The sequence below is a fragment of the Rhinolophus sinicus genome, linkage group LG11 (genome assembly GCF_036562045.2).
Source record: "Rhinolophus sinicus isolate RSC01 linkage group LG11, ASM3656204v1, whole genome shotgun sequence".
Taxonomy (NCBI): Eukaryota; Metazoa; Chordata; class Mammalia; order Chiroptera; family Rhinolophidae; genus Rhinolophus; species Rhinolophus sinicus.
Genome location: NC_133760.1, coordinates 14,571,387 through 14,594,776, shown reverse-complemented (window position 1 = coordinate 14,594,776; position 23,390 = coordinate 14,571,387). Strand labels below are relative to the sequence as shown.

General features: G+C 50.3%; 2 protein-coding genes across 9 annotated transcripts; both read right to left on the bottom strand.

The window, feature by feature from the left end:
• Positions 1-227: 227 nt before the first annotated feature.
• On the bottom strand, positions 228-3,266 carry KRTDAP (keratinocyte differentiation associated protein). Of its 2 annotated transcripts, XM_019710614.2 has the most exons (6): positions 3,138-3,266; positions 1,734-1,772; positions 1,598-1,639; positions 1,381-1,425; positions 664-711; positions 228-392 (listed from the first exon to the last, which is right to left on the bottom strand). In XM_019710614.2, the coding sequence occupies exons 1-6, from the start codon at positions 3,222-3,224 to the stop codon at positions 354-356; spliced, it is 300 nt and encodes a 99-aa protein (XP_019566173.1). In that variant the 5' UTR covers positions 3,225-3,266; the 3' UTR covers positions 228-353. The 2 variants fall into 2 exon arrangements, with proteins under 2 accessions (XP_019566173.1, XP_019566174.1); XM_019710615.2 differs by lacking the exon at positions 1,598-1,639 and having other exon boundaries at positions 3,138-3,265.
• Positions 3,267-8,913: 5,647 nt separating this feature from the next.
• On the bottom strand, positions 8,914-23,007 carry DMKN (dermokine). Of its 7 annotated transcripts, none has more exons than XM_074315765.1 (20): positions 22,433-23,007; positions 21,958-22,158; positions 21,792-21,851; positions 21,472-21,522; positions 21,056-21,301; positions 19,810-19,872; positions 19,534-19,584; positions 18,105-18,152; positions 17,358-17,411; positions 16,456-16,506; positions 16,288-16,335; positions 16,048-16,095; positions 13,704-13,760; positions 13,319-13,366; positions 11,605-11,652; positions 11,447-11,488; positions 11,024-11,098; positions 9,934-9,957; positions 9,778-9,825; positions 8,914-9,228 (listed from the first exon to the last, which is right to left on the bottom strand). In XM_074315765.1, exons 1-19 carry the CDS (start codon positions 22,814-22,816, stop codon positions 9,778-9,780), a joined length of 1,647 nt encoding a protein of 548 aa, XP_074171866.1. In that variant the 5' UTR covers positions 22,817-23,007; the 3' UTR covers positions 8,914-9,228. The 7 variants fall into 7 exon arrangements, with proteins under 7 accessions (XP_074171866.1, XP_074171867.1, XP_074171872.1 ...); XM_074315766.1 differs by having other exon boundaries at positions 11,024-11,095; XM_074315771.1 differs by having other exon boundaries at positions 22,745-23,007.
• Positions 23,008-23,390: the final 383 nt, after the last annotated feature.

The following is a 23,390-nucleotide window of genomic DNA, read 5'->3' as shown; positions in this document are numbered from 1 at the left end:
CAGCTTCATGCTCCTCAAGCATGTCAGCCAGTACTAAGAAGCTAAGACACAAGGGATCTCTTGCCTTCATGATCTGTCCTTCCCTCTTGCTCCTCTCTCACTACTTACTACCCAAGTAAGTAAAGTACCCAAGTCAAGATTTCTGCCTACACCGCCTTGGAGCCCACTCCATCTTAATTTCTTTGTAGAGCCCAGTAGGATAAGAATAGAGATGCAGATACAGGAGCTATTTGGTTGGAAGACATTTTATTGGAGTTATTGAGCCAGGAAAGAGTGATTGTAGGATGGTGATCAGATACCACATTAGCCCCCTTCCAATGGGTATCAGCAGTGCTGGGTCTTGAAGGGAACGATCACTGGGAATCAGGAGTTCCACTCCTCAATCCTTTCAGCTAGAGGAAGAGAGGGCACGGTCAGACTGGGGATCCTCAGGTACAGGAAGCTCGAGTCTTCCATAAGGAACCTCAAGATAGGGTGGGGCACTGATGGAAAGGAATCTCTGCCCCAGTCTAAGTTCCCATTCACCTCTAAGTATTGTAGCTGAGATACTTTGGTGGGAAGAACGTTTATCCTCCTATCACTGTCCCCACTCTCCCTCCCAGATCCTCTGCTTCTTCCCTCACTCCCAGCCCCGTTATCCTTCTAATGCCCACCACCTCTTACCTTAGGAAAGGCATCCCAGTTGAGGAAAGGAAGTTTCCTTTTGATAGTCTACAATAGAAAAAGAGAATGTGAGATGGGTTACAGGTCAGGGGAGCATAGCTCAGTAAGCACCCACTGAGTGAGCTCTCTGTAGTGGCGATGATGTTATTGTTTTATAATTATGATAAGAACAGATATTTCCTGAGCCCTTCTTCTGTCTGCCTTGTACTAACTGCTTTGTAGGCATGATTTCATTTTGTCTTCACAGCAACCTTTGGAGGTAGGTACTGTCATTGTCCCCACATCACACATGAGGGAACTGAGGCTCAGACAACTGAAGACATTTGCACAAAGGTACATAAGTATGTGGAGAGTCATGCTATGCAAGCTCTAGTTCCAGCGTCGTCACTCATTTAGCCTCCTAAGTTAGGGTCAGCCACCCAACTTAGGACCTCAGTTTCTTTGTAGAGGATGAGGAGATTCAAATAAACTCTTGATTGATTAAGGTCTTCCTTTTCTGGAATTGTCTCTGTGGCCTGCTCCCTGCTGCCATGTTAAGAAAATAAAGTATAGCCATGGCAGCCTCCTGGGGAAACTTTCTTTGGCTGGACAGCATCTAAGCATGGCCATTACTCCCTTCTAGAACTCAGGAAGGAACCTGGAGAACTAGCAGGTGTTGCCACTACCCTGGAAAGACTGCAAACAATCAAGAAGAGTAAGGAGTGCCTAAGCACTTACCTCGAAGAGGGCGTGCCAGTTCAGGAATTCATCATTCTTAAAAGCCTGTGAGGAGAGAGAGCAGGACAGGGTCAGTTCCAGAGGAGGGCAGAGCTTAATCCCTAGTCTTCTGGAAAAGGTGAAGGGACCATGGCAGCTTTGCAAGCTTGCTCCCGAGGCATCGATCTCCTTTCTGGTGTGAATATTTGTGGGGACAGCGTTAGAGAATTGTACTTACAGATCGCAACTTGTCGATATTCAGAAACTGAGTGTTATGGGCCTAGGCAAAGAAGCAGCGTGTTAGAAAAATTGCTGAGAAGCATGAGAGGCAGGGGACAAACTCATGGCTGGAGTGTAGGAAAATAGGTGTTTACCTCAGGTCCTGCCGCATAATTACCAATGGTGCTTTCTTCCTGGAAAGTGAAGGGGAGAAAGGAGCCAAATGATCACCTGTCAGCAAGTCCCCCTCTCCAAACCCTCTCTGTCAGCTCTCCCTTCCCACAATGGGCCAGTCCCTGAGCATATTCATTCTCTACCATGAGGCATCAGTTAACCCACACTGTTCCAACAAGGCAGATGTTGACAGATGGGCATGTTTAAGGTAGAGAAGTTAAAAACCCAGGCCTGCGTCCCTCATAAGCAGCTGGTGCAAAGGGTGGAGAAAGAGGACTCCTCCCAAGAAAAACGAGCTAGTGTTGTTCTGCAGTTGACTTCCGGGGTGTTCCTAAGACACCCCATCTTAGCCCAGAGAGCTGATGGGAGAGATTAGCATGGCAGTGGGAGCCAACCTGCTGAAGTGCCCTGCCTGCCTTAAATTGATTGATGTTGGTTTGCTTTGTAACTTGATTGCCACAAAAGTCTCGGGCTCTGTTTCCCTCCATTTGGTCACTCCTCCAGACCTCAGTGCAGCCATCTTGTCACTTTCCCACCTCACCTAGTGTCACTGTCCTTACTTCCCACAACAGAGGTCACAAACAAGTAGCCTACAGCCTAGACCCAAATGTTTAGCTCTCATAGTAGTTTGGCTGGTTTGTTTTTTAAGTTGAATTAAACATTTTTAACCAGTAAGAATTCATAAATCAGATTTCCAGTTTCTCCTGAAAATTTTAAAGCTCTGGCCATACCGAGTACATTTTCCCACTTGGCAGCAGTAAGATGGAATACAGACTGTCCCCTTTTAGATTGGGCAAGTTCTCCCCACCTCCCCTGAGGCCCCAGCAACCCTCTTGCTGACTGATACCACTGGCTTGGATTCTAAGCAGCTGAGTCTGTGACCCCTGTCGTTGACTTTTAAATCTAACATACACATTCTCTCCCCACCTTGGGATAAGTTGGGGATAGAGAGACCTCAAGATTCCTCTTGGCTGGAGGCTGGCTCTTACGATTCTCGCTATGGCCTAGGCTCCAGAGACAGTAGGGAGCTCCTAGTCACCTGGAAGCCATTCCCAGGGATGCAAACGAAACAAAGGTGAGGCTGAACCCAGACGACCAACCTCAGCCCCTATCTCTTCCCAGATCTCAGTTGTCCAGCCTCCACCCCATACTTCACCATCCCTTTCAGAAATATAAGCATCTCCATCCCTACAGGTTTTCCCAGGGATACTTTGTTTCCTTCCTCCTTTCTCCCCTTCCTCAGAGCCCCAGCTTCTCATTCAGCCCCTGATAACATTAAAAAATTAGAACCAACCACTTATCCAGTAATGGATAGAAGGTAAAGAAATAAAAGAGTAAGTGAGGTAATAGATACAAGAAAAAGAAAACCCAGGTGATGTGCTCACCTCAGAACTACCCAGGGCTGCCCCCTGAGCAGAGTGGAGCGCCAGAAGGGAGAGAAGAACCACAGCAGGGAGAACTGGGATCTTCATGGTGTCAAGTTTGGGGTGCTCTGAGGCGGGGCCTCATTGCTTGCCTTTTATATTCCCAGGAAGGCAGATATGAGCAGAAATGGGGTCCCCACCCCACTGACTCACCCCCAGATCCTGTCATCCACCCCCGGGGCTCTGGGAGGGGAGGTGTGGACTATTCCCCACTTACTTTGGATTTCTCAATTCACATTCTGCTCTAGGCATTAGGAAGGTGAGGTGGCAATGGGGTTCTTCATGCAAATGGAGCTGGGATGGAGACAGGTTGGACCTGTCCCTCTAAGGGATTGGCGGTGGCACCCAAGCAACTTCTCCTTTTGTCTTTGTCTCTTTTCCTTATATCCTTCATTCCTCTCTTATAATTCAGGCCTTTTCCCACCTTACTCAGTTCTGTCTAAACTCCTTAGACTGGCATCCATGCTCTGTCCTCAATCTGCCTTTCTGGTGTTTTCTTCTTATACGCCCTTGGCACATACCTCACATCAGGTCAAACTGGACTCCTTACCAAATATGTCCTTCTTTTTCCTCCTCCAAACATCTGCCTATGCTGTTCCTTATTCCTAAAATACCCTTCTCTCATCTCCAGTTCTCAGAACCCAACATCCATCTTGGAGGAAGCTTCCCTGGTTTCTCCCACCGTCCTCATCCCCTTTCCCCCACACACTTTGCCCTTCTCGGAATGGCCATAGCAATTCATTGGTTTCTCTCTGGCATTGCACCTAGAGCAATGTATGTTCTTCTCCCAGTTCCTTGTTAGAATATTAAGTTCCTTGAGGTTAGGAGCTATATCTTAACCACGTCTATATCTCCCTAGCACTATGCCTTACACAGAGTACAGATGGAGCCAACATTTTTAGGTTGGATGTTAGAATTCAAGCATCCTTCCACCAAGTTGTGTACTTTCCTCCTTTGAGGCTAGATCCCTCCTATTATCCAACTGCCCATCTTTTACTCTTGGGTCTTCAGAGAAATGATTTACTCTTGGGTCTTCAGAAAAACGACTGTTCTGAGCTGAGACAAGAAATAGAGAAAAACAAACAAACCACGAAACAGGTCCTACAGCTAAGCAATTGGACATGGGATCTGTGTCCTGGACTTTGTATGCCTACTCCATTTCATTCAGCTTATCCCATGCCACCCCCCATTCTACTCCCCCACTGAGGAGTTGTATCACCTCAAAGTGACAAAACATCCTAATCAAGGAACCGTCTCCACAATGAGGTTCAGGTGGCCCAACTGGTTCCTGGTGTAATAGGGAGGTGCTGGAACGTCAACCAGTGCTGCCAGATCAAAGACCTTATTTCAGAGTGGGCCTCTACCCAACCTGATGCAATGCACACAGATGGCAGGACTAGGGTGGGAGGGCCACAGTCATTCAAGAACAATCTTTATGAACCCCAGACGCTGGCACTTCAGTTCAATTCTCATGCTGCCCCCACATCCCAGATCCTGACATCCTTTCCCTCTTTAGCCCTAGGAAATCTCTTCTGTTTTCATAATGGCATCTGCCCCTTTTCGGAGCTACCTGAGGAGGCACTGCTTGAGGGACACTCACTAAGCACAGATGACCTTGTGAAGGTGGATGTCATGTGCAGTTGGTGCTACTGAAGGGGATAAGTGAGAAAATGACTGAGGTGGGTGGAGCACCTCCCAAAAGGTTTTCTAGAGGATACAAGGTTTTACATGTAGTGAATTCTTACTAATGAATTAACAGTGAGTGGAGGAGCTCTCTAACCACCATTCTGTCAGCATAGGGTCAACTCCAGGAGCAGAAGGAAGGAACAAGTGACAAAAAAGAACTGACATTGTATAATCAACTCCAATTAGACATGCTAATGGTGGGACACTGGCATCTAAAGCACCAGATGATCCAAACACCATCATCTGTTTGGCTCCAGAGTTCTTTGGCAACAAATTGACTTCCCTCTTTCCCTCTCCACCTTATGCTGGGGCTGCTAATAATGATGTTAGCCAATTGATGTCTTACTACACGGCAGGCCTTGTGCTAAGTGCGCCTAAAGCATGACCCCGTGTTTCCCCGAAAATAAGACCTAGCCGGACAATCAGCTCTAATGCGTCTTTTGGAGCAAAATTTAATATAAGACTTATATTTTACTATAAGACTGGCCCATAATATAATATAACATATAATATAATTAATATAATATATTTACGATATAATAATATATACCGGGTCTTATATTAATTTTTGCTCCAAAAGACTCATTAGAGCTGATTGTCCGGTTAGGTCTTATTTTCGGGGAAACAGGGTCTCATTGAAATATCACAGTGATTCTGTAAGGTAGTTACCATAATTACCCACAATCTATAGGTAGGGGACCCACAGCATATAGAGGGTAAGAAATTTACCCAAGATCACACAGCCAGTGTTTGGCAAGACCAGTGTTCAAAGCCTAGGATTCCAGAGCCTGCATTTGTATTGCTCCTTTGCTGTACTGTGGAGTAGTGTCCTACAAAGGGAATGGCCTGCCTGTGGACCACCTTGTGTGAATTAGACCCATGCCCTGAGAGCTGGGGGGCAGGTTGCATTCAGCCCCCATTAGCCTCCGTGACCAGGTGTCCTTTTGTGGTGTGCAGCCATAGGTGGCAGCTCTGAGCATCTGTGCATTAATTTCAATGAATTAAACTGTACACTCTTGGCAAAATGAAAACAGACAGCTAAGAGATTAATGACACAAATGAGCATATGTCCCAGAATGAACCTGCAATTACCTCAATTTCCAGATGCCTCATATCATATAAGCATCTTGCCAGATGTATGTACTTAAAGATATTTCTAGTTCTAGTTGTAGTGCTTAAAGTTCTGGTGGTTAAAAATAGGTGCTTTTGTATCATACCTCTGAATACAAGCCAGCTACTTCATGTGCACAGCCAAAGAAATTCTGTTCTTACGCTGGAGAAAAAACTGGCTATGCTGAACTTATGATTTGTTTCGACTTGGTACCTTCCTGATGGATTTTCAAGGGTAGTTTTGGCTTTACATGATTTACACGGTAAGTGCTAACTTTGGAATCTATTGTCTCTGTCCAAGCTCCTTCTCCTTCCCCCATCGATACTGCCTCAGTGAGTTTGTGATCCCTGCTTGTCCAGTGTCCAGTGGTCAGGCAGGTAGGGGGATTCTCACTGGGACAGGGTCCCAGCAGTTTGGATAATGGCTGGCAGGAGAATCAGCCCGGGATTCAGTGTTGCATTGGATATATCACATCAGGTTAATGGCTGAGGCAGAGTCACAGAGCTGGCTCTGCATCACCCCATCTCCAAGTCTGGTTGGTCTCCTAGTTGCCTCTCTGAGCATACCAGTAAACCCCTGTTTTCCCACAGGCCTGCTCCCACCCCACCCCGATCTGCCAGAACTTGAGTGTGGGTAGGAGACGAGGCCCAGCCCTGATTAGTACATTACAGACACACCTAGGGGGCAGAGCCAGCCTCCTGGGTTCATGGAGGGAATGAGGAACTTGAAGGGATGCACACTGGGGCCTGGGGCCTCGGTGAATACCTAGGTGACAAGCCTTGGAGAGAAAGGGGGCCAGGGTGTGGGGTACTGGGGTATTGGGGTACGTGGAGCATTGGGAGGCAGAGCTCAGGGCATTGCTGTCTTGTCCTTGCCTCGCTCTGCTGGCGTTATTAGCACACCCAAGAAAGCAGCTACATTGCCCAGCAGGTCTGGTCTGTCTTTTGCCTTCCACCTCCTGTCTCTGTGCGCCCTTTGCTTAAACTTCTACCAGGAAGACTTCCTGGACTGATCCCACTTAATTCTGATCCCTTCTTCAATTCTCTAACTCACAAATGTTTATTGAGCAGATACTTTGGCTCTTAGTGCTGGAAATTGGTGCCTGTCCTGTGGAGCTTATGTTCTGGCGGAGGAAACATCATAATCTAACAAAAAAACAAAAAAAAAAATGGAAACAAGATAATTTCAGAGACTGACAAATTCTGTGAAGAAGTTAAAATCGGGTGACGTGATAGTGATTTTGCAGGTATCCTTGGCTAAGCTGGTGTGGCAAGGGACATTTAAATTTAGAGCAAAAGCAGTTAAAGCTCCAAACTTCTGAAGATCTTGGGTTCCAGGGGCAGATAACAGCAGTGTGTCTGAGGGCCTTTCCCAGAAGGTCTGGGATGACAGTGGGGAGAGAGGCCAGAGCCAGATCACTGTGAGCCATGGACAGTTGGGCTTTTATTCTAGAGCTAACGAAAAGCTTCAGGAGGATTCTGAGTGAGGGATCCTCCATAGCTGTCATGCGAGAATGGATTTTAGTGGGGGAAATGAAAGGATTTCAGGAAGCTGCTTCAGAAGTTCAGGCAGGAGAAAGGGTGGCCTGTCCTTCTGTTAGAGTCCTTTACCCAAAAGTCTTAGCTTCCTTCAGGTGGTACTTTAAAGGGCTGCTTTCAGCCCTTCGGACCCGGAATGCCCCAAGAGTCCAGAACCATGTTGATGACCTCAGCTTCTCCTTCAATCCCTCAGGGACTAGCTGGAGGAGACATGAGTTCTAGCTATTTCTGAAACCTCACCCACACTGTGGGAAGCTAGCTGTCAGTCAGCTGGAAAGACTGTCTGCCCTGGGACAGCCGTGTTCACCTCCCTGTGGCCGTAAGGAGGTAGTGCAAGGCCCTCCCACACAGTTACAACCGAAGATAAATGCAAAGCAATAGCCCCAATTCAGGGACATACGAGTAAGTGAGAACAGGATGGAGTAGTCTTCTTTCGCCCAGTCAGGTGGCTTTGTTCAAATAGGTTTCCCCAAGTCCATTTAGGGCCCACTTTCTTTCATTTATTCATCAGCTATTTGAAGCCTGCCCTACCCTGTGCCAAGGCCCTGTGCTAAAGCACTGGGGTTGGAGCAGTGACCAAGGCAGACAGTCCATGCCCTCAGGAAACTTGCAGTCTTGAAGGGAGTCACTTAGGTTGGCAGGGTGCTTTATGTCCTCCTTTTAGTTCCTGGGTCCCCACAGGGATGTCAGGAACGAGTGATGGAGGCTCCTTAATTCGGACACACAGTATGGCCTTGATGGGATTTTGGCTCAGAGACTCTAACTGTAGACTCTCCGGCTGTGTCCTCAGGGCTTCTGGCTTATAATAAGCCTGGGCTCAGCCTGCACCCAGAACCTCTGCCTGTCTCACTGGCACATTACTGGAGTAGAAGTGTTCCACTGCCCTCTGCACCCCGGAAACACAGGGCCGCTGCATGTGATAAGGTACTAGACGGGAGCCACTCCCCCCAACTTGCTAAGTCAACCCTACTGTCCCCTCATCCACCCTTCAGTGTATTTACGAGGCTGCGGCATATTCTCTACCCACCTCTTGCTCTTGTTCCTGCCCTCTCCCTGGGACAGGTCTCCTCTCTTTGAACAAGCTGTCTACTCCCACCTTGATTTGAATAGCTCCCTCATTGCGTTTTCAGGCTAGCAATACACCTAAGACTGCTTCAAGGGCGGTAAGCATGTTATTCAGATGTTTCTGGGCAAAGATCATTTTTCACCGATGGAGGAACTGAGTCCCAGTGACGTCAGCTAGCTACTTCTTGTCAGGACCGCCCAGGTCTTACCTGTCTCAGACCGCCATTTTGTATACCACTCTCAGGAGGAAGGCAGATTATCTGCCCCTAAATCACTTTTCCCTCCTCTCTGATCCAGGCCATCAGAATAGTATTAAAGAATAAAATTTGAGAAAGTCTTAGGGAAACTTTTTTATTTCCACAGAGAAACTCAAAAGTAGGAAGCTCCTCCTGAAGAATTGTCACAGTAACTTCAGGTCACAAAATGGAGTAAATAAAGAAAGTGACTGGTTTTCTAATGAGACTGGTGGTCAAGGAAGCACCACATGGGCTGGGAAGCAACAAGGGACAGATAAAACCAGGTCCCCAACCTAGAAAAAGGTGTCAGCACCCACAGCAGGCCTAGCACAGACGAAAAGCTGGGGGAGGGGTGCAGTTGGGCTCCTTGACAACTGACATTTTTCAGGGCCTCCGTCGTTATTGGAAGTGATTTTCTAAAAGAAAAGAAAAAAGCAAAGGGTAGAATGTGGCTACTCCTAAACCTGTTGAAACCACGTATTCTTTCATCCAGCTTCTGCATTCCCACGGTTCCTTTGTGTCTTACCTATGTCACCTGCCGGTCCCCTCACTTTTGCTGTCCCCTAAAACAGATTGTGTAGTCCTGCCAAGTTAATCTACTACCTCGTCCCCACTGGCAACTCACTTCTTCCTGCCTCTGACCCTTTGCACTTGAAAGGCTCACCTATTACAGTCCGTCGTCAATTCCTATCCTGCTTCCTCTCCTTAACCTAGTGTCATCCTTCTTCTCATACACGTCCCTGCAGGGTCCCACCTCCGTCAGGCCTTCACTCAGCACCTAGGGGGTGCTTTCTGAGTAGGCCATTTCCTATGAGTTTTTCTCCACACTCCACACTGGGCTCTCCTCCTCAGTTACCTTTAGAGCTTCCGTCCAGAGCAAAGGAAATGCCAATCCCAGCCCTGCCCCTGGGAGATGGTGCCTCAGCTCCCGGGTGCAGCCATGCCTGGTTCCCTCTGACACTCACCTACCAAAACTTCAGCCACTGCAGCAGACCAGGTTGAGCCCGGGAAGCCTGCAGGACAAGGAGAATGTCTGAGTGGACATCGCACTGTCCCCTGTACACCCTCTGGCCTCAGGCCCCTTCTCTCACAAGCCGGATTTTCTTTGCCCCAATACTTACCGAGGAAGAGATTGTGACTCCACCCTGCAAAGAGAGGATCGGAGGAGGTGATGTGGGGACTAAAGTGACCTCTCTGTCACGTCCTCACAGTTCAGGAAGGGCTCTGTGACAGGGGCAGGCTCAGACCAGGATTATTTCAAAGGTCCTTTGGTCTGACTGTGGACATTCAGCCCAGGGAATTTTTTCCACAGCAGATTTATCATTCTAAGTACATTTTACCCAAAATGATACTGAATATGGTCCCTGAGCACACTCTGCCCATGGGGAGTGAAAGAGAATAGGTAGGTCTCCCTCTGCCTGTAAGATGGATGGAAGTTGGCCACAAATAATTGGCGAAGCGGATACCCACAGGTAGTGTGAACCGCCTCTTCACCTCCTCTCAGTTAGCAGTTCCTGACCTCTCGGTGGAAGGCCTGTCCCCAGGGCAGGGCTTTATTGTTCTAGGTGGTAGAGGGAAATTCCACCTGTTTTTTCCTTCACCTGCCCAATTAGTATTTAGCACATTTATTTACTGAATTTATAAGATTGCTTTCTTTGCAACTGAATGCAACAAAATTCTTAAATGTTTTCCCTTTTATTTCCTTTATGGAATGAAGTGTTTTCCCACCAACCAAGAGTTCCTGGGTTAGCTTCACCTACGTGCTAGTCTATTCTCCTCCTCCTGGATCCCTGCCACCCCCAAAAGGTCAGCAGTTAAAGAGGCAGAATACTGATGCTGCAAAGGAAGGCTGTTTGTTCTGCCATGTGTCATGTGATTTTTTTTCTTTTTTATTTTTTTTGAGCGTATGTTTCTCTTTGAGAGGATATATGTTCCCAGTTTTCTCCATGTATATGATACAGCCACTGCACCCTTGTAACGTTTTTCTGAGTGGATGGGTGTGAAGAGCATTGGACCTTCTACCCTCCACTTCCAGACTGCTCTCAGGGAGTCCGAGTCTCCTTGCAAAGGGTGGAGAGACATGACTTTCAAAGTGAAGAGGATTTGACCTCAGCAAACCCACGTAGAGAAAGGACCCTGGCAGCAAAAGCCTCCCTCCCTCACCCCCATGCAGAGACCCCAAGGGGAAAACAGGGCACTTGCAAGTCTTACCTTAGCGGGGAGCTTGGCTGAATACTGCCCACTAGAGCCAGTAGGATATGCCTGCTGGTTATAATTGTAGTTCTGCTGAAGAAAGCAGAGGGGTAGTGGGTCATGAGGGAGGGGGCCGGGGCAACACAGAAAGCATGAAGGCATCTTGCTCTGGAATAAACTCCCCACCTCCCTGACCTGGCTGGACCTCTCTCAAAGCCCCAAACTTCTCCCCTCCTTGTCTCATGTGTTTTCTTTTCTGGAATCTCCTTTAGCCAGCCAGAGCCCATACCCTCACCTCACTTGATGTTCCTAGCCCAAATGGCCCTGCCTCCTTCCCTCGTTACCTCTTCCAGCTCCTCAAGTGTTACTTGGGAAGTGAGGGAAGGAGACCAAGACAAGAAGTGAGATCTAAATCACGTGATCACATTGCAGATATCTTACCTTAGAAGTTACAGGTGCTACTGCTTGCCATCCTTGACCAGGCTGAGAAAATTACAGAATAGGAGAGTGAAGGAGGAGAATTTCAGATTGGCCAAACCCAGGAACAAGACTGAGAGGGACCAAGGGCCTCCAGGACCAGTCTGAGGGCAGAGACGTACCTGACCAGCATTGCCTGATCTCTTCTGGAGTGATGACTCACTGGGACCCTGTAAAGAAGAGGGGAGACCCAGTTAGGGTGTCTCCATGGTCCTTCGGGTCCTTCAGGACTCCAACATCCTGCTGCCTAGGCTCTGCCCTCCTTTTGGAGCACCAGCATCCCACACAGGCACCCTACTCCTCTCAGTGGTCCGTGATAAGTGCTACCTACAGAGAAGGCAGTGAGTCTGGAGAAAACTGATGGCCCAAATAGATACAGGACAGATTTCTACACTCGGTATTGGGGAGCAAGGGTAGAGAACTGGCTTTGGCAACACCACCCCCACCCAGGCACCTGGAGTGTTGGCAGGCTGGCCTGAGATGGAGCTAGAATGACAGATGGGTGGTACCCACACAGGCTTCCCTGGGCTAGACCCAGGCTCCTCAGCCCCAGCACACCTTTTGCTGACACCAAACCCTGCTTCCTTCATAGACCCTTTTATCCCTGTTTACAAACACTGTTCTTTACAGGGTCCTTGGAAGGGTGGGCTGTTATTCACAGTTTATTAGGTGAGCTCTGGGACAAAGCAAAAGAAAGGCGAGACATACAAGAAAGCAGGTGAAGCCACTTAGGACACACCACAGAGGCACTTGCCACCTCCCCTTCCCTGATGGAGGCAAGGGGAAAGTTCTAAGCAGTAAGAGAGAAGTTTAGTTCCTGCCATCATCACTTCTCTACCAGGAACCCTACCACCACCACCACCACCACCACTAACACACACACACACACACACACACACACACACACACACACACAGAGTTAAGACATTCTTCCTAACTCAAGCTTAACTCCCTGCCTTATCCGCACCTAACACTGAATTTTAACCCTACATGAGCCCTAACACTGACCACAGTCCTCCAGACATTTTTTCACTTGGTCTGCATTTTTTAATTGAATTAGTTGCGAGCAATTGAGAATCAGATTTCTAACTTTTCTTGAAGAATCGGACAATATGGCCATCCTGGTGCTACATGAGAGCATGACAACACTCAGCAGAAAGGCCTTAACCTCTAACTTTGCATGGTCCCACCTGTGCAGCCTCAGTGCCTGGCCCACGTGGATGAGTATGTGGGCAATCCTTGCCTCAGTGCCCAAGGGTCCTCGTTCCCCAAGGCCACTGGCCACACAGAATCGAGGTGTGGCTGGCTGGAAGACCCAGAGGTCCTGCGCATCCTCCCCAGAACCCGGATATTCAGACCCTCTGAACCTGCCTGTGCTGGGGCTCACCTGACACCCCCCTGCCACAGCTCCTGTTTCCCTTCAGCCAGTTCTGAGGTCCCTCCCTCTTCCCCACCTTGTGGTCCCCACGCCTGCTCACCCAGTAGCTGTGGCTCCCCCGGAGCCAGGCCATGCCCAGTAGGAGCAGCAGCAGAGCCAGTGGTGGCCAGCTTCATGTTCCCGGGCCTGTGAGGGCCCCAACCCTCGGCCTGGGCTTTTATCCTAGGGAGGACCTGCCACTCTGCTCCTTCTTCAGTGACTCACAGCTCACTCGCCCACCCCACCCCCACTCAGCGTTGCATAAAGGGAGGAAAGTGGGAAAGGAAGGGAGGCGCCCTCCCTCAGCAGAGAGGATAAGGAACTAGGCCAGCATCGCACGCCATTGCCAAGGGCCCAGAACCCCATGTCCCCAGCGCTCAGCTTCCTGACCCCGAAACGAGAGGTTCTGAAGCCCTTACCTCAATAATTTCTTTCCAGTTCAAGAAGGGGGTGTTGTGTTTGAAATCCTGGAGGGAGAAGGAGAGATGAGTGGGCCACAGGGAGACAGAACTCAGAGGGTGGAGTGTGGCAGCTCATTGGGAAAGTTTCAAGACCATGTGCAAGAATGGGTTTCGGAGCCTGGGTGTGGGTTGGGGTTAGATAAAGACAAGCGTATAGGAGACTGAGGGTGTTAGAATTTCAGATGGTATTGGTGATAAGATTTGAGTGAGACTACCCATCTCAAAAATGAAAAGGAGGAATCCTGTGACAGGTAGGTTGGAGCCGGGGTGGCTGCTTGAAGCAGGTGGGGAGAGGGACAGGATGACCAGGATCCCCAGTTCTAGAAAGTGAGAAGTGTCCTACCTCCCAGAGTCGGCTGAAGTAGAGCAGGGCTCGAGTGCTGGGGGCCGGGATTTGACCCTGTGGATGAAAGGTGGGGAGCAGGTTAGCAGGCAGCCTGAGCCCCTGCTCACCTAAGCCCCTACTCCCACTCCCACCATTTCTCAGTCTTCAGAATTGCACTGTGACCAAGGTTTGGGGGGAAGCTGGGGGTCTTTAGGGACCAGAAACTATTTTTGGAAGCAGAGGAAGAGAGGAGCTAGATCCCTGGAGCCACTAACCATCCTTCCGATCCCCAGCACATACGTGCGACCTTCTCTATCCCATTTCCCCAGCTTCTAGCAAAATCTCAGGATCAGGACCTGCCTACAGAGCTTCCTGCCTTTTGACCTGCCATGCCCCCTCCAGCCCATTTCCCAAAGCTGTGGGGCTGAAGTCACCCCTTCCAAGCCCCCCTGAGATGACAGTGGAGACGTAAGAAAGGAGCAGAGACCAGGAGTGTGGGGCAGCTAAGGTTTATTTCAAGGGTAAGTGTTGATATTAGTGGTGAGATAGTGTGGTTTTAAGAAGGGGTGAGGGGCTCCCATCCATCTGGTAGCTCTTTGTCTGGAGGTCACGGGATGCGAAAGCTCCTCTCGTCCTGGGCAAAAAAATAGGTTCTGAGAGGGAGCTCAAGGAATCGGACTTCAGGGAGGAATGGACCAAGACAAGGGTGGATTGGACGCCTGCTCCAGAAATCTGCAGGGACCTTTTTTGCACACGCTGTCATCCAGTCAAATCCAGATATTCCAACTTGGCCTTGAAAACCCCTGTACCTTGTCAGGAAAGTTATGTGTAGTTCCCACCCACCCTACCCCCCACCCCACCCCCATCTTCTCTCTTCACTGTAGAGGAAGTCCCAGCCCCCCTCAACCCCCGCTGTGAGGGAGATGGGGCTCTCCATTCTCTTCTCTGCCCTTTGGTCCTGCCCCTCTTCCGCTATCTGCTCCTCCAAGAAGCTGCCCCAAATGAATCCTGCCCAACCTCAAGTACTTGCTTTACTGCCCCCCTACATGTGCAAAAACACTTGGCTGTCTGTCCTGGCCCTTTGGGAAGTGTGTGTATGTGCCCTGGATCTCCCATCAGACCCGACGTGCTCATGGGGTGGGGGAGGGGGCCTGGTCTCCCCATGGTCCACAGTAAGGAGTCCTGCCCCTCTCAGAGACAGTTCTCTCTAAAACAGAAACCGTCTATTTTGTTCATTTAGTTCAATCAAACCAGAACTGCGCTGCAGCTGGGAACATCTGTATCTCCTATCTTCCACTCCCCACTTATCTCCAAAGGGCAGACTTTGACTTTCCTGAGGTTTGGGCTGCCTCTTCGCAGACCCCTACCACCACCCCTTTTCCCCTGCAAGTTTCAGAGGGCAGGATCTTGATCTTCATTCTTTTAAGTTAAGGGTTAGAAACTCAATTGTTCACGGGCCAGTTGGGTGGCTAGAATGACTGATGGGCAGGGGGATTTGGCTGCCCGAGAGCAGCCCCCATGGCAGGAAGCAGCTCTACCTTATTGTAGCTTGTGGAAAAGAGCCCAGTGTTGCCAATTTTTTCAAGAGAAGTCAAAACCCAAGTCATGTTGTGAAGTCTCTCAATTTTTAAATTTTGACAACTAATTCATATTGTTTTTTAAAATGGCTCAAACAAAATCCATCAGTGGGCTGCCTGCCAATTGCAGCTTCTGCCTTTGATATTTGTTTGGATTGTTTGTCTGCCCTCATCCCCTCCTTCCAGTCCACTCCTTCTACTATTCTGGGGTCACTTCAGCCTGGCCAGCGGTTCCTCTGAAAGAGGAAGAGGTGGGCAGGGAAGAAGGAGAAAGCAGTCTGGGCCCTCAGTGTGTCCTAAGCTTCTGTATGTACCGGGCACCCATCAGGTACCCAGCAGATAATCGCTTCCTCTTCCCTTCTTTTTCCATGTCCGTACCTATATGGCCTTTTAGCTCCACCTGACTATTCAGTCCATCCACCACCCCAGCCTCTGCTCCCTCTGGTTTCCTGAGGATTACGCCTGCTTACTCTCCTGTTACCCTCCAAGTCTTAAAGGGGAAACTGAGGTTCAGACCTGTTCAGGTCTGCGTATTAAAACATGAAAGAGGCCCATTCCTTCCTGATCCCCAACTCCAAGCTATTTCCAAATTCTCCCTATCTTTTCAGGTCTCTGCTGCCCTTCGTCCTGTTTTTGTCTTTTTTTTTTTTTTTTTTTTTAAGCACTGGCTGAAATGCTCTTAGCGCCATCATCATTATTTTCCTGGCTCAGCAAGCAGCGGTTCAGCTTTCTTTTCTACATCCATCTCCCACAAACATCAAACAGTATGGCCTTCCAGCCCTTACCTTGTTTATGGCATCCCAGTTAATGAAACCCAGCTTGGATTTCAAGTTCTGCAAAGAAGAAGAAAAAAGGAGAATGGCCAAATTGGGTCATGATGGAGTTGGCTCAGGGCCTCAGGACAAGACAGGTCTAGGGCCACTGCTGACGGTTGTTATAGAAACAGGACTCTGTCCTGTGGGGCCAAGGGGCCGGGTTTTGGTTTTTCCGAAAGAGAATGAGCAGAACAGTCTTGTCCAACTCACCTTCCAGAAAGCGTCCAACTTCAAGAGTCCAGGAGATGTCTCAGAGTTCTAAGGAACCAATGAGAAACGGGATGACAGTAAGAACCTGCTCTGTGGACAAGAGGCAGGGGTAGGAGCTACGGGTGCTGGGAGGGTCCTGGCCCAAGGTGGGGTGATGCTGCCACTCACCAAGTTATTGATTCCACCGACTGCCTCACCTTCCCCACCGGACCCTTGCCCCTGGGTGGGTGAAAGGGGCACTACTGTTCCAGGCTTATGCATCCCGTCATGCATGCCACCTGTCAGCCTGTTCCTGGCCCACTCATCTCTGTCTTTGCTCAAGCGCATGTACTGTCTGTAAAACCACCTCTCTTCTTACACAGCACCTAAGAACCCCACCTCCAGAAAGCCTTCCTGGAATGACTTGTTATTTGCTCCCTAGAATAACCCTATGCATCCCCTAATGCTAGTCCCACTGCGCCAAGCACTGTGCCTTATCCTGCCACATTCCATGTTACAGATGAGGAAACTGAAACATAGCTACCCAGCAACTGGCCTCAGGGTCTGTCTCCACGGCGGACTCCAGGGTCTGTACCATGAGCCACTCTGGTCTTATTATGATGGAGAAAGCTCTGTACTAATGGGAGGCTGAGCAAGGTAGGCATCACTGTCCCCATTTTACCCAAGAGGAAGCCCAGGCTCAGAGAGGTCAACAGACTTCCCCGAAGACACACAGGTGACAAGTGATCCAGCTGGCATTTAACCCCATTCCTACCTCAAAGTTCACTGCCTTTCCACTTCCCAACACTGCCTTCTTAAGTATGGTTCTACAAACTATCCCCCGGGCATTCTTCTGTTATTCGTCTCTGCTTTTTCCCTCACAGAAATAATACAGCTGTGATTGCCGTTGGAAGGAGGAAGAGAATGGGTGAATCAAGGAGCGTGATGGGAACCCCAGACCCGTTTGGTCTCTCGACACAGATTCAGAGCAGCTTACAAGAAGAAGCTGATATTTCTATTTCTTTTCCCAGGCCTTTGGCATTCTGTCCCTACACTCCACCATCCCTTCTCCTAAAGCCATCCCTGCTCACCTGATAATTGCCTTGGGAGCCCCCAGTGAGGCGACTGCCTTCCCTGCTTATTTCCTGAGGAGAGAGAAAATGGAGAAGAGTTGGCAGGGAGGAGGCAGGATGCAGAATGAGAAGGCAGGATAACAGGTGGTAGGCGAGAGGTTCCTGAATCAGGGGACTGCGACACGAGCATGACCGAGGACCTCCCAGGACCCCAAGAGAGGCCCTTCTCTCTGGGTGGCTCCGTCTCCCTGGCAAATCTTGTTTCACCCCCTTGTGGATCGGGCTACTGCTTACTTACGATGCTCATTGGTTCTATAACCATCTCTGTTTCTATTCATATCTGCAAGCTGCCCCAAATCCAATAGGAACTGCCTTTGCCACCGCAGTACCTGAATTCTCCCCTGGTGTGGTGTCGGGGTGGGAGGCAGCCAGGCTGTTGGACTGAATTGATTCAAACTGCAGGACCCCGTGTGGGCTGATGTTTTGCTTTGGTCAGAAAGGTGACATTAGAGTCCATGGGAGCTGAGGTAGCTCCAAAATAAACTGCCTAGTCTCCTCCTAGTTATGCTGGCCTCCTCTTGAGTCCTGCTTTCACTGTTTGGTGTGAATCCCAGGCCCATCAGCACCTCCTCCTTCCCAGAGCTGAAATCTAGACCAGGCCGGGATGTGGGACTATCTGCTCGGTCAGTATCGCTGCTGGAGAGTTGACTTCCATCCCACTAACGGGTACCACAGCCCCTGCTCTCAGCCTGTCCGTCGCCTTACCCTGAAGTCGCCTGAGCCTCGGGGGCCTCCCTGTCCGCCTCCAAAGCCCTGAGGAGCGAGACAGGGAAACACAGATTATTGTCGTGGATCCTAGTCCATCCCTGCAAATTTCCAAAGGATTTAATATGATTCCTCTTAAACTCCTAATGGAATTCTCTTTTGGAACTTGTCAAAGTCATCTTGAAGTTCATTTAGAAGAATAAATGTCTAAGAATAGGCAAGACAACATTGGAAAAGGTAAGCAGCAAGGGAGGCCTTGTACTGGCAGGTACTGATGTACTGTAGAGCTACCATAAATAAAGCGGTGTGGTTCCTGACCCAGAATAGATGAATCGATTTAACAAAATAGAACTTCTAGAAGCTCTCCCCAAATATTAAGGTATTTACAAGTGACATTTTAAATCAGTGGTAGAAATGATTCAATACACGGGCCTGGGGAGACCAGTTAAGTTTGGGGGAGAAAAACTTAGTTAGACCTTATCCATTTCCTCCCTTCTGTTATTATCTGGTTTTCTCCTAAGGGAGCACCCAGATCTGATCCAAAGTGTAGGGTCTGCCTAGTTGAATGGAGTTGAATGGGACTAGACAGCATACAGCAAAATAAAGCCCAGATGGATTAAAGAATTAAAGGATAAAATTACAGAAGTATTAGTTGTGCTAGACGAAAATAAAGACCTTTATTTTCAAGAGCAGAAACCATAGAGAAAAAGTCTTCAGTATGTAAAAAACTAGAAATAGAGTTACAAACTGGGAGAAGTTTTCTTAGAACCTGTCTACCCATAAAAAGTTAGTATCCCCAGCGTTTAAGGAGCTCCTCAGAGAGCCTTGTCAACGCAGCGCCACGCTTCTCGGCCTGTGGGCCACGCTCACACCAGAGCACAAAGCAGCAGCGGCGGCCTCACCCAGACCTTGTTAGAAACCAGAATCTCAGCTCCACCCCAGAGCTGCTGAATCAGACCGTGCATTTTCACAAGACCTCCAGGTGATCCTGTGGACGTTAGCTGAACACTTCCTCTGTCAGAGCTGCAGCTGCTGACAGAAAGCCCAAATTTCCAGAATAACTAGGAGGGGAATGTATGCTTTCGAAACACCATTTCAAAACTGCCGAAGGAGTCACTGAATTCTGTTCACGGGCCCAGCATAGGACATTTGAAAAAATTAGTGTCTAAAAGGACTGGTTTTCATACGATTTTTCACAGCCCCATCTGTGGTAGAAAGTGGGGTGTATCCCATAAGGATTTGCAATTAATTATTACTTTGGAGATCGGTAGTAATGTTATGCACTTGGTTTCTTCCCCTAAAAGGTAAACTCCCTACAGACAGGGTTGGGACGGAGATTGGCCTTAGAAGTGGGGCCAAGCAGAGTTGAGTGACGCGGAGTGAGCACAGCTGAGTGATGAAGCGTACTCACGACAAGTGTGACTCTCACCTGATTCCCAGGGCCTCCGGACCCTCGGACTTCGTTCCCTGGGTTGTCACACTGTGGGAGAGAGAGAGAGAACTTTCAGTCCCCACCCCGACACCAATTCCAGCCCTCAAATGGCAGCCTTTTAACTCCGAGGCTAGCCCACACCCACCCCACCTCAGTAGCAGTCCACCCCCATTCTCAGCCCCACCTGTCACTCTCCCATCATCTGAGAAGCTTCTTATTTTCCTTCCCCCAGTTTGAGGGAGATCTGACCAGGTGCGAACAGCAGACACTCACCTCCGGTTTATATCCACCACCACTTCCACCTCTGCTACCTGAGGAAGAGCTGGGATTGTAGTCCTACAAGGGAAAGCAAGAGTTCATCTGGTGTCTTAAAAGGACTTGGAAAGGACCCAATAGTTCGCAGCCGTGTTATGTATTTTTAACCCCCTCTCCCAACCTCCATACCTTCCCATCTTTAGCTAGTTGGTCACTGAGGGAAGTTATTTGGAGCACAGAGAAGGCCAGATGTGGCCAAGTGTATTTGGAAAGGTAGGATAATTTGGGATTCTGAGCTATTGCTCTCCACCCCCCACCACATGCCACGGGTAGAAAGGCCTCTGGAGCCTAACTTCACAAAAGCCATGACCCCGCCTGGCTCCTGAGGGCAGGCGGGGGTTCATTCTGCCCTCTCCCTGCCTCTTCCCTCCCCTCACCCTCTCCTAGAACCTAGAAAGAAGAAGGGGCCACTAGAGTCTCTACCTGGGAGCGTGAGTATCTGCTTTGATCAAAATTCTTAGAATTTTCTATGGGTCGCTCTTAGATGGGGGGAAAGCAGGTAGTACAAGGGGCAGTAAATTAAAGCAGCTTACGTTATCTGGCTTGTTCTAGTTGCTTCCCTCCTCTTGCCTGACACCTTTCCCAAGACCCCCCCAAGGAAGCCAAAAGTGCTTTCTCTCTGCAGGCCATGCTCATGGAGCCCCCCCAATCCGGCTGCCAGGTTGTGGTCCCTTTCTGGCCTCTAACCCGCCGTGGAGGAGCGGCACGTGTACGCCGTATTTGTTAGTTCGTCGACACCACAGCTCTGTAAATGTTCCTAAGTCTCCGCGTGTGGGGAGACTTGCCCCCATTCTCCCGGGAGCTACCCTAACAAGCGTCATGTTTTTCTGTGCCCACCTCTCCTCTTCCATCCATCACCCCCAGCTCTAGTCAGATTTGCCAGGTGGACGTGACTGCAGGAATGGGGCTTAGACAGGAGATGAAATATCCTCGCCATCATGGGGCAGGGAGAAGGAATAGCGTGAGCAGGAGTAGGCAGCGCGCCGCTTCTGGACAAACTGGAGAGCGTGTGTAAGGAGCCCTGCTCGGTGGGGCTGGGAAGGTGGGGAACAGAAGCTGACGGAGCCACAGGATGATAAGTGCCAGTAACGCCACCCACCCTGGGGGCTGGCAGCTTCCAGGAAGACCTTGCAGTACGGCTCCTCCGCAGGGGCCACCGGGGCCTCAGCACCATCTCTGCCTTCAACAAAGGAGCAGAACTCACCCAGTTGCCTCCAGAATTGCCGCCATTCTTGCCACTACTGCCTCTGCCGCCACTGTCGCTGCCGCTGCCGCTGCCGCTACTGCCATTGCTGCCACCACTGTTGCTGCCGCTGCCACCACTGTTGCTGCCACTGCCACCACTGTTGCTGCCACTGCCACCACTGTTGCTGCCACTGCCACCACTGTTGCTGCCACTGCCGCCACTGCTGCCGCTGCTGCCACTGCTGCCACTGCTGCCGCTGCTTCCCTGGGGGGCGGAAAGGGATCCAAGCAAGGACTAAAGATGAGAACCCCCTAGATTGCTTCCCTCCATTCCTTCCTCTGTCGCTCGGGCACAGTCCCTTCCCGGTCTGAGGGCAACAGAGTTTCTCTGTTTCCTCCCTGTGCCAAATGCCTCCGGTTGCCCCGTTCTCTTACCCAGGAGTTGCTAGAGCTTCCACCTGAGCCAGACGGCGGGGCGTTGGTGCACTGCGGAGGGAAGGGGACAGGGGAGCTTTGAGACTTGAGTGAAAGCCATCACCACAGGCCAGGCTCTCCTGCGTATAGCTTGGCTTCTTTCCCAGGGTGTTTCTCCCCATCCCCATCTCATTTCCTTTCTTGCCTCCTCCCCACGCCCACCTCTTCCCTGGCCAATCTGCCCCGTACCTCCAGCCCTTCCCTCCCCATTTTTGTTTCCCCTTTGTCTCTCCTGCTCATGCACCCAGACACCCTCTTCTTCCCCCGACTCTTCCTCTTACCTCTATATTTGGGTTGCTGTTGCCTCTCATTGAGCCATAACCAGGTTGGGCCACAGCTCCCTGCAGGGAGGGTGAGACTGAGTGTGGGATCTGAGGGACGGAGGCATTGGAGAGTGTGGGCTTGAGAAGACAGGTGGCAGGATCAGGGCTGGGGTGCTTACTTTACCTGAGTGTTGCTCCCAAAGTTATGCGATTCTCCATTGCCTCCTTGGCCCCAGGAGCTCCCCTGAGAGTTGGTTCCAAAGCTGCCACCTGAGCCTCCCGAGTACACATGATCCCAGGGAGTCCCTGGGCCTCCAGGATTGCCCTGGCTGTGAGCTCCGAGGCCACCCTGAGGGCCTCCACGTGGAGGCTGGCCGTTGGTTCCCTGCAAGGACAACATGCCTGCTCTTAGTCTGGGACCTTTTCACTCTGTGAAGGGGGAGGGCAGGCAGAGCAACTAAGACAGAGAGGAGCCAGAACAGGACATAGGGAGAGACAGGTAGAGACCCCAAGGCGGTGAAGGAAGGACGCATACATGGAAGGAGACTGCCCCACATAGCCACATTCATACATTCAGCCTTTCAACCAATTCCCAAGATTCTCAATCCAGCTGCCCACAAGCTCCCATTTCCACACCCAGCTTCCTTCCAGCCACTCACCCAAGCACCATTGTTGCCAGGCACTCCCTGCCACGAGCTGTGGGCAGCATCTATTCCATGTCGAATGATATCCTCAGCCTGTCTACCAGCCTCACTCCCAGTCTTTCCAAGAGCATGGGTTGCTTCCCCAATCCCCTCATGGATGGCCTCTCCAACACTATGGCTGAAAGCATCCCCCACCCAGGGGCCAGCAGCCTCCCTGATTCCAGAGCTAGCGGCCTCACCAACCCCTTGGCCAATGGCCTCCCCGATTCTATGGCCAATGGCTTCTCCCACCCCAGCACCGACTTCGGCGCTTCCCCCTCCGCTCACCAATGGGCCAGCCTCCCCACTGCCCAGGCACAGGGCCAGCAGGAGGCAGGTCAGGGACCCCTGAAACTTCATCTCTGCCCTGCTCCTTCTTTCTCCCGAGTGTCTTCTTCCCACCCAAGTTTCCTTCTTTTTGCCCTTTCTCTTCCTCTGAGTCTGTGTGCCCTCCTCTGTTCTCTTCTTCCTTCTGACCTTGTTCTCCCTCCCTCTAGGTCTGCAGTCTTCTCTCTCCTTTCCCAGACTCCCCTGACCTCCCAGAGTCCTCCTCCCTGCCACTACTCCTTATACTGTAGCTTGGGAGAAGGTGACAGGGCTGGGCATCCCAGAGCCCCTCCCCCCGTGACTCAGGGCCAGCCACCGATAGGGTAATGAGCTATAATTGGGAGTCCGAGAGTCTGTGTTGAAACAGAAAGAGAGAGAGCTGTCCATCAGGGAGGGAGAGAGAAATGGAATGAGATGGGTGCAAAAGTGTTCCAATTTCCCAACCCCAGGAATTTGGGGCACAGGGTGGGGATGGGGGCATCTGAGGAGGTGATAGGCTGTTGGTGTCTCCTAGAGGCAGCAGGTGGAGGGGACTTAGGAGAGGGAAGTCATAGGCAGGACCCTGCCAGTGGGTAAGTGTAGGGAACCCAGTGGAACAGGATCCACC

Coding starts and splice junctions, on each gene's coding strand:
- KRTDAP (XM_019710614.2), bottom strand. CDS start 3,224: ATGAAGATCCCAGTTCTCCCTGCTGTGGTTCTTCTCTCCCTTCTGGCG. Junction 1,773..3,137: donor CAGCCCTGGGTAGTTCTGAG/GTGAGCACATCA, acceptor TTCACTTTCCAG/GAAGAAAGCACCATTGGTAA. Junction 393..663: donor ACTGGGATGCCTTTCCTAAG/GTAAGAGGTGGT, acceptor CTCTTCCTCTAG/CTGAAAGGATTGAGGAGTGG.
- DMKN (XM_074315765.1), bottom strand. CDS start 22,816: ATGAAGTTTCAGGGGTCCCTGACCTGCCTCCTGCTGGCCCTGTGCCTG. Junction 17,412..18,104: donor GAGGCTCAGGCGACTTCAGG/GTAAGGCGACGG, acceptor CTCTCTCCTCAG/GAAATAAGCAGGGAAGGCAG. Junction 16,336..16,455: donor TCGGTGGAATCAATAACTTG/GTGAGTGGCAGC, acceptor TTGGTTCCTTAG/AACTCTGAGACATCTCCTGG.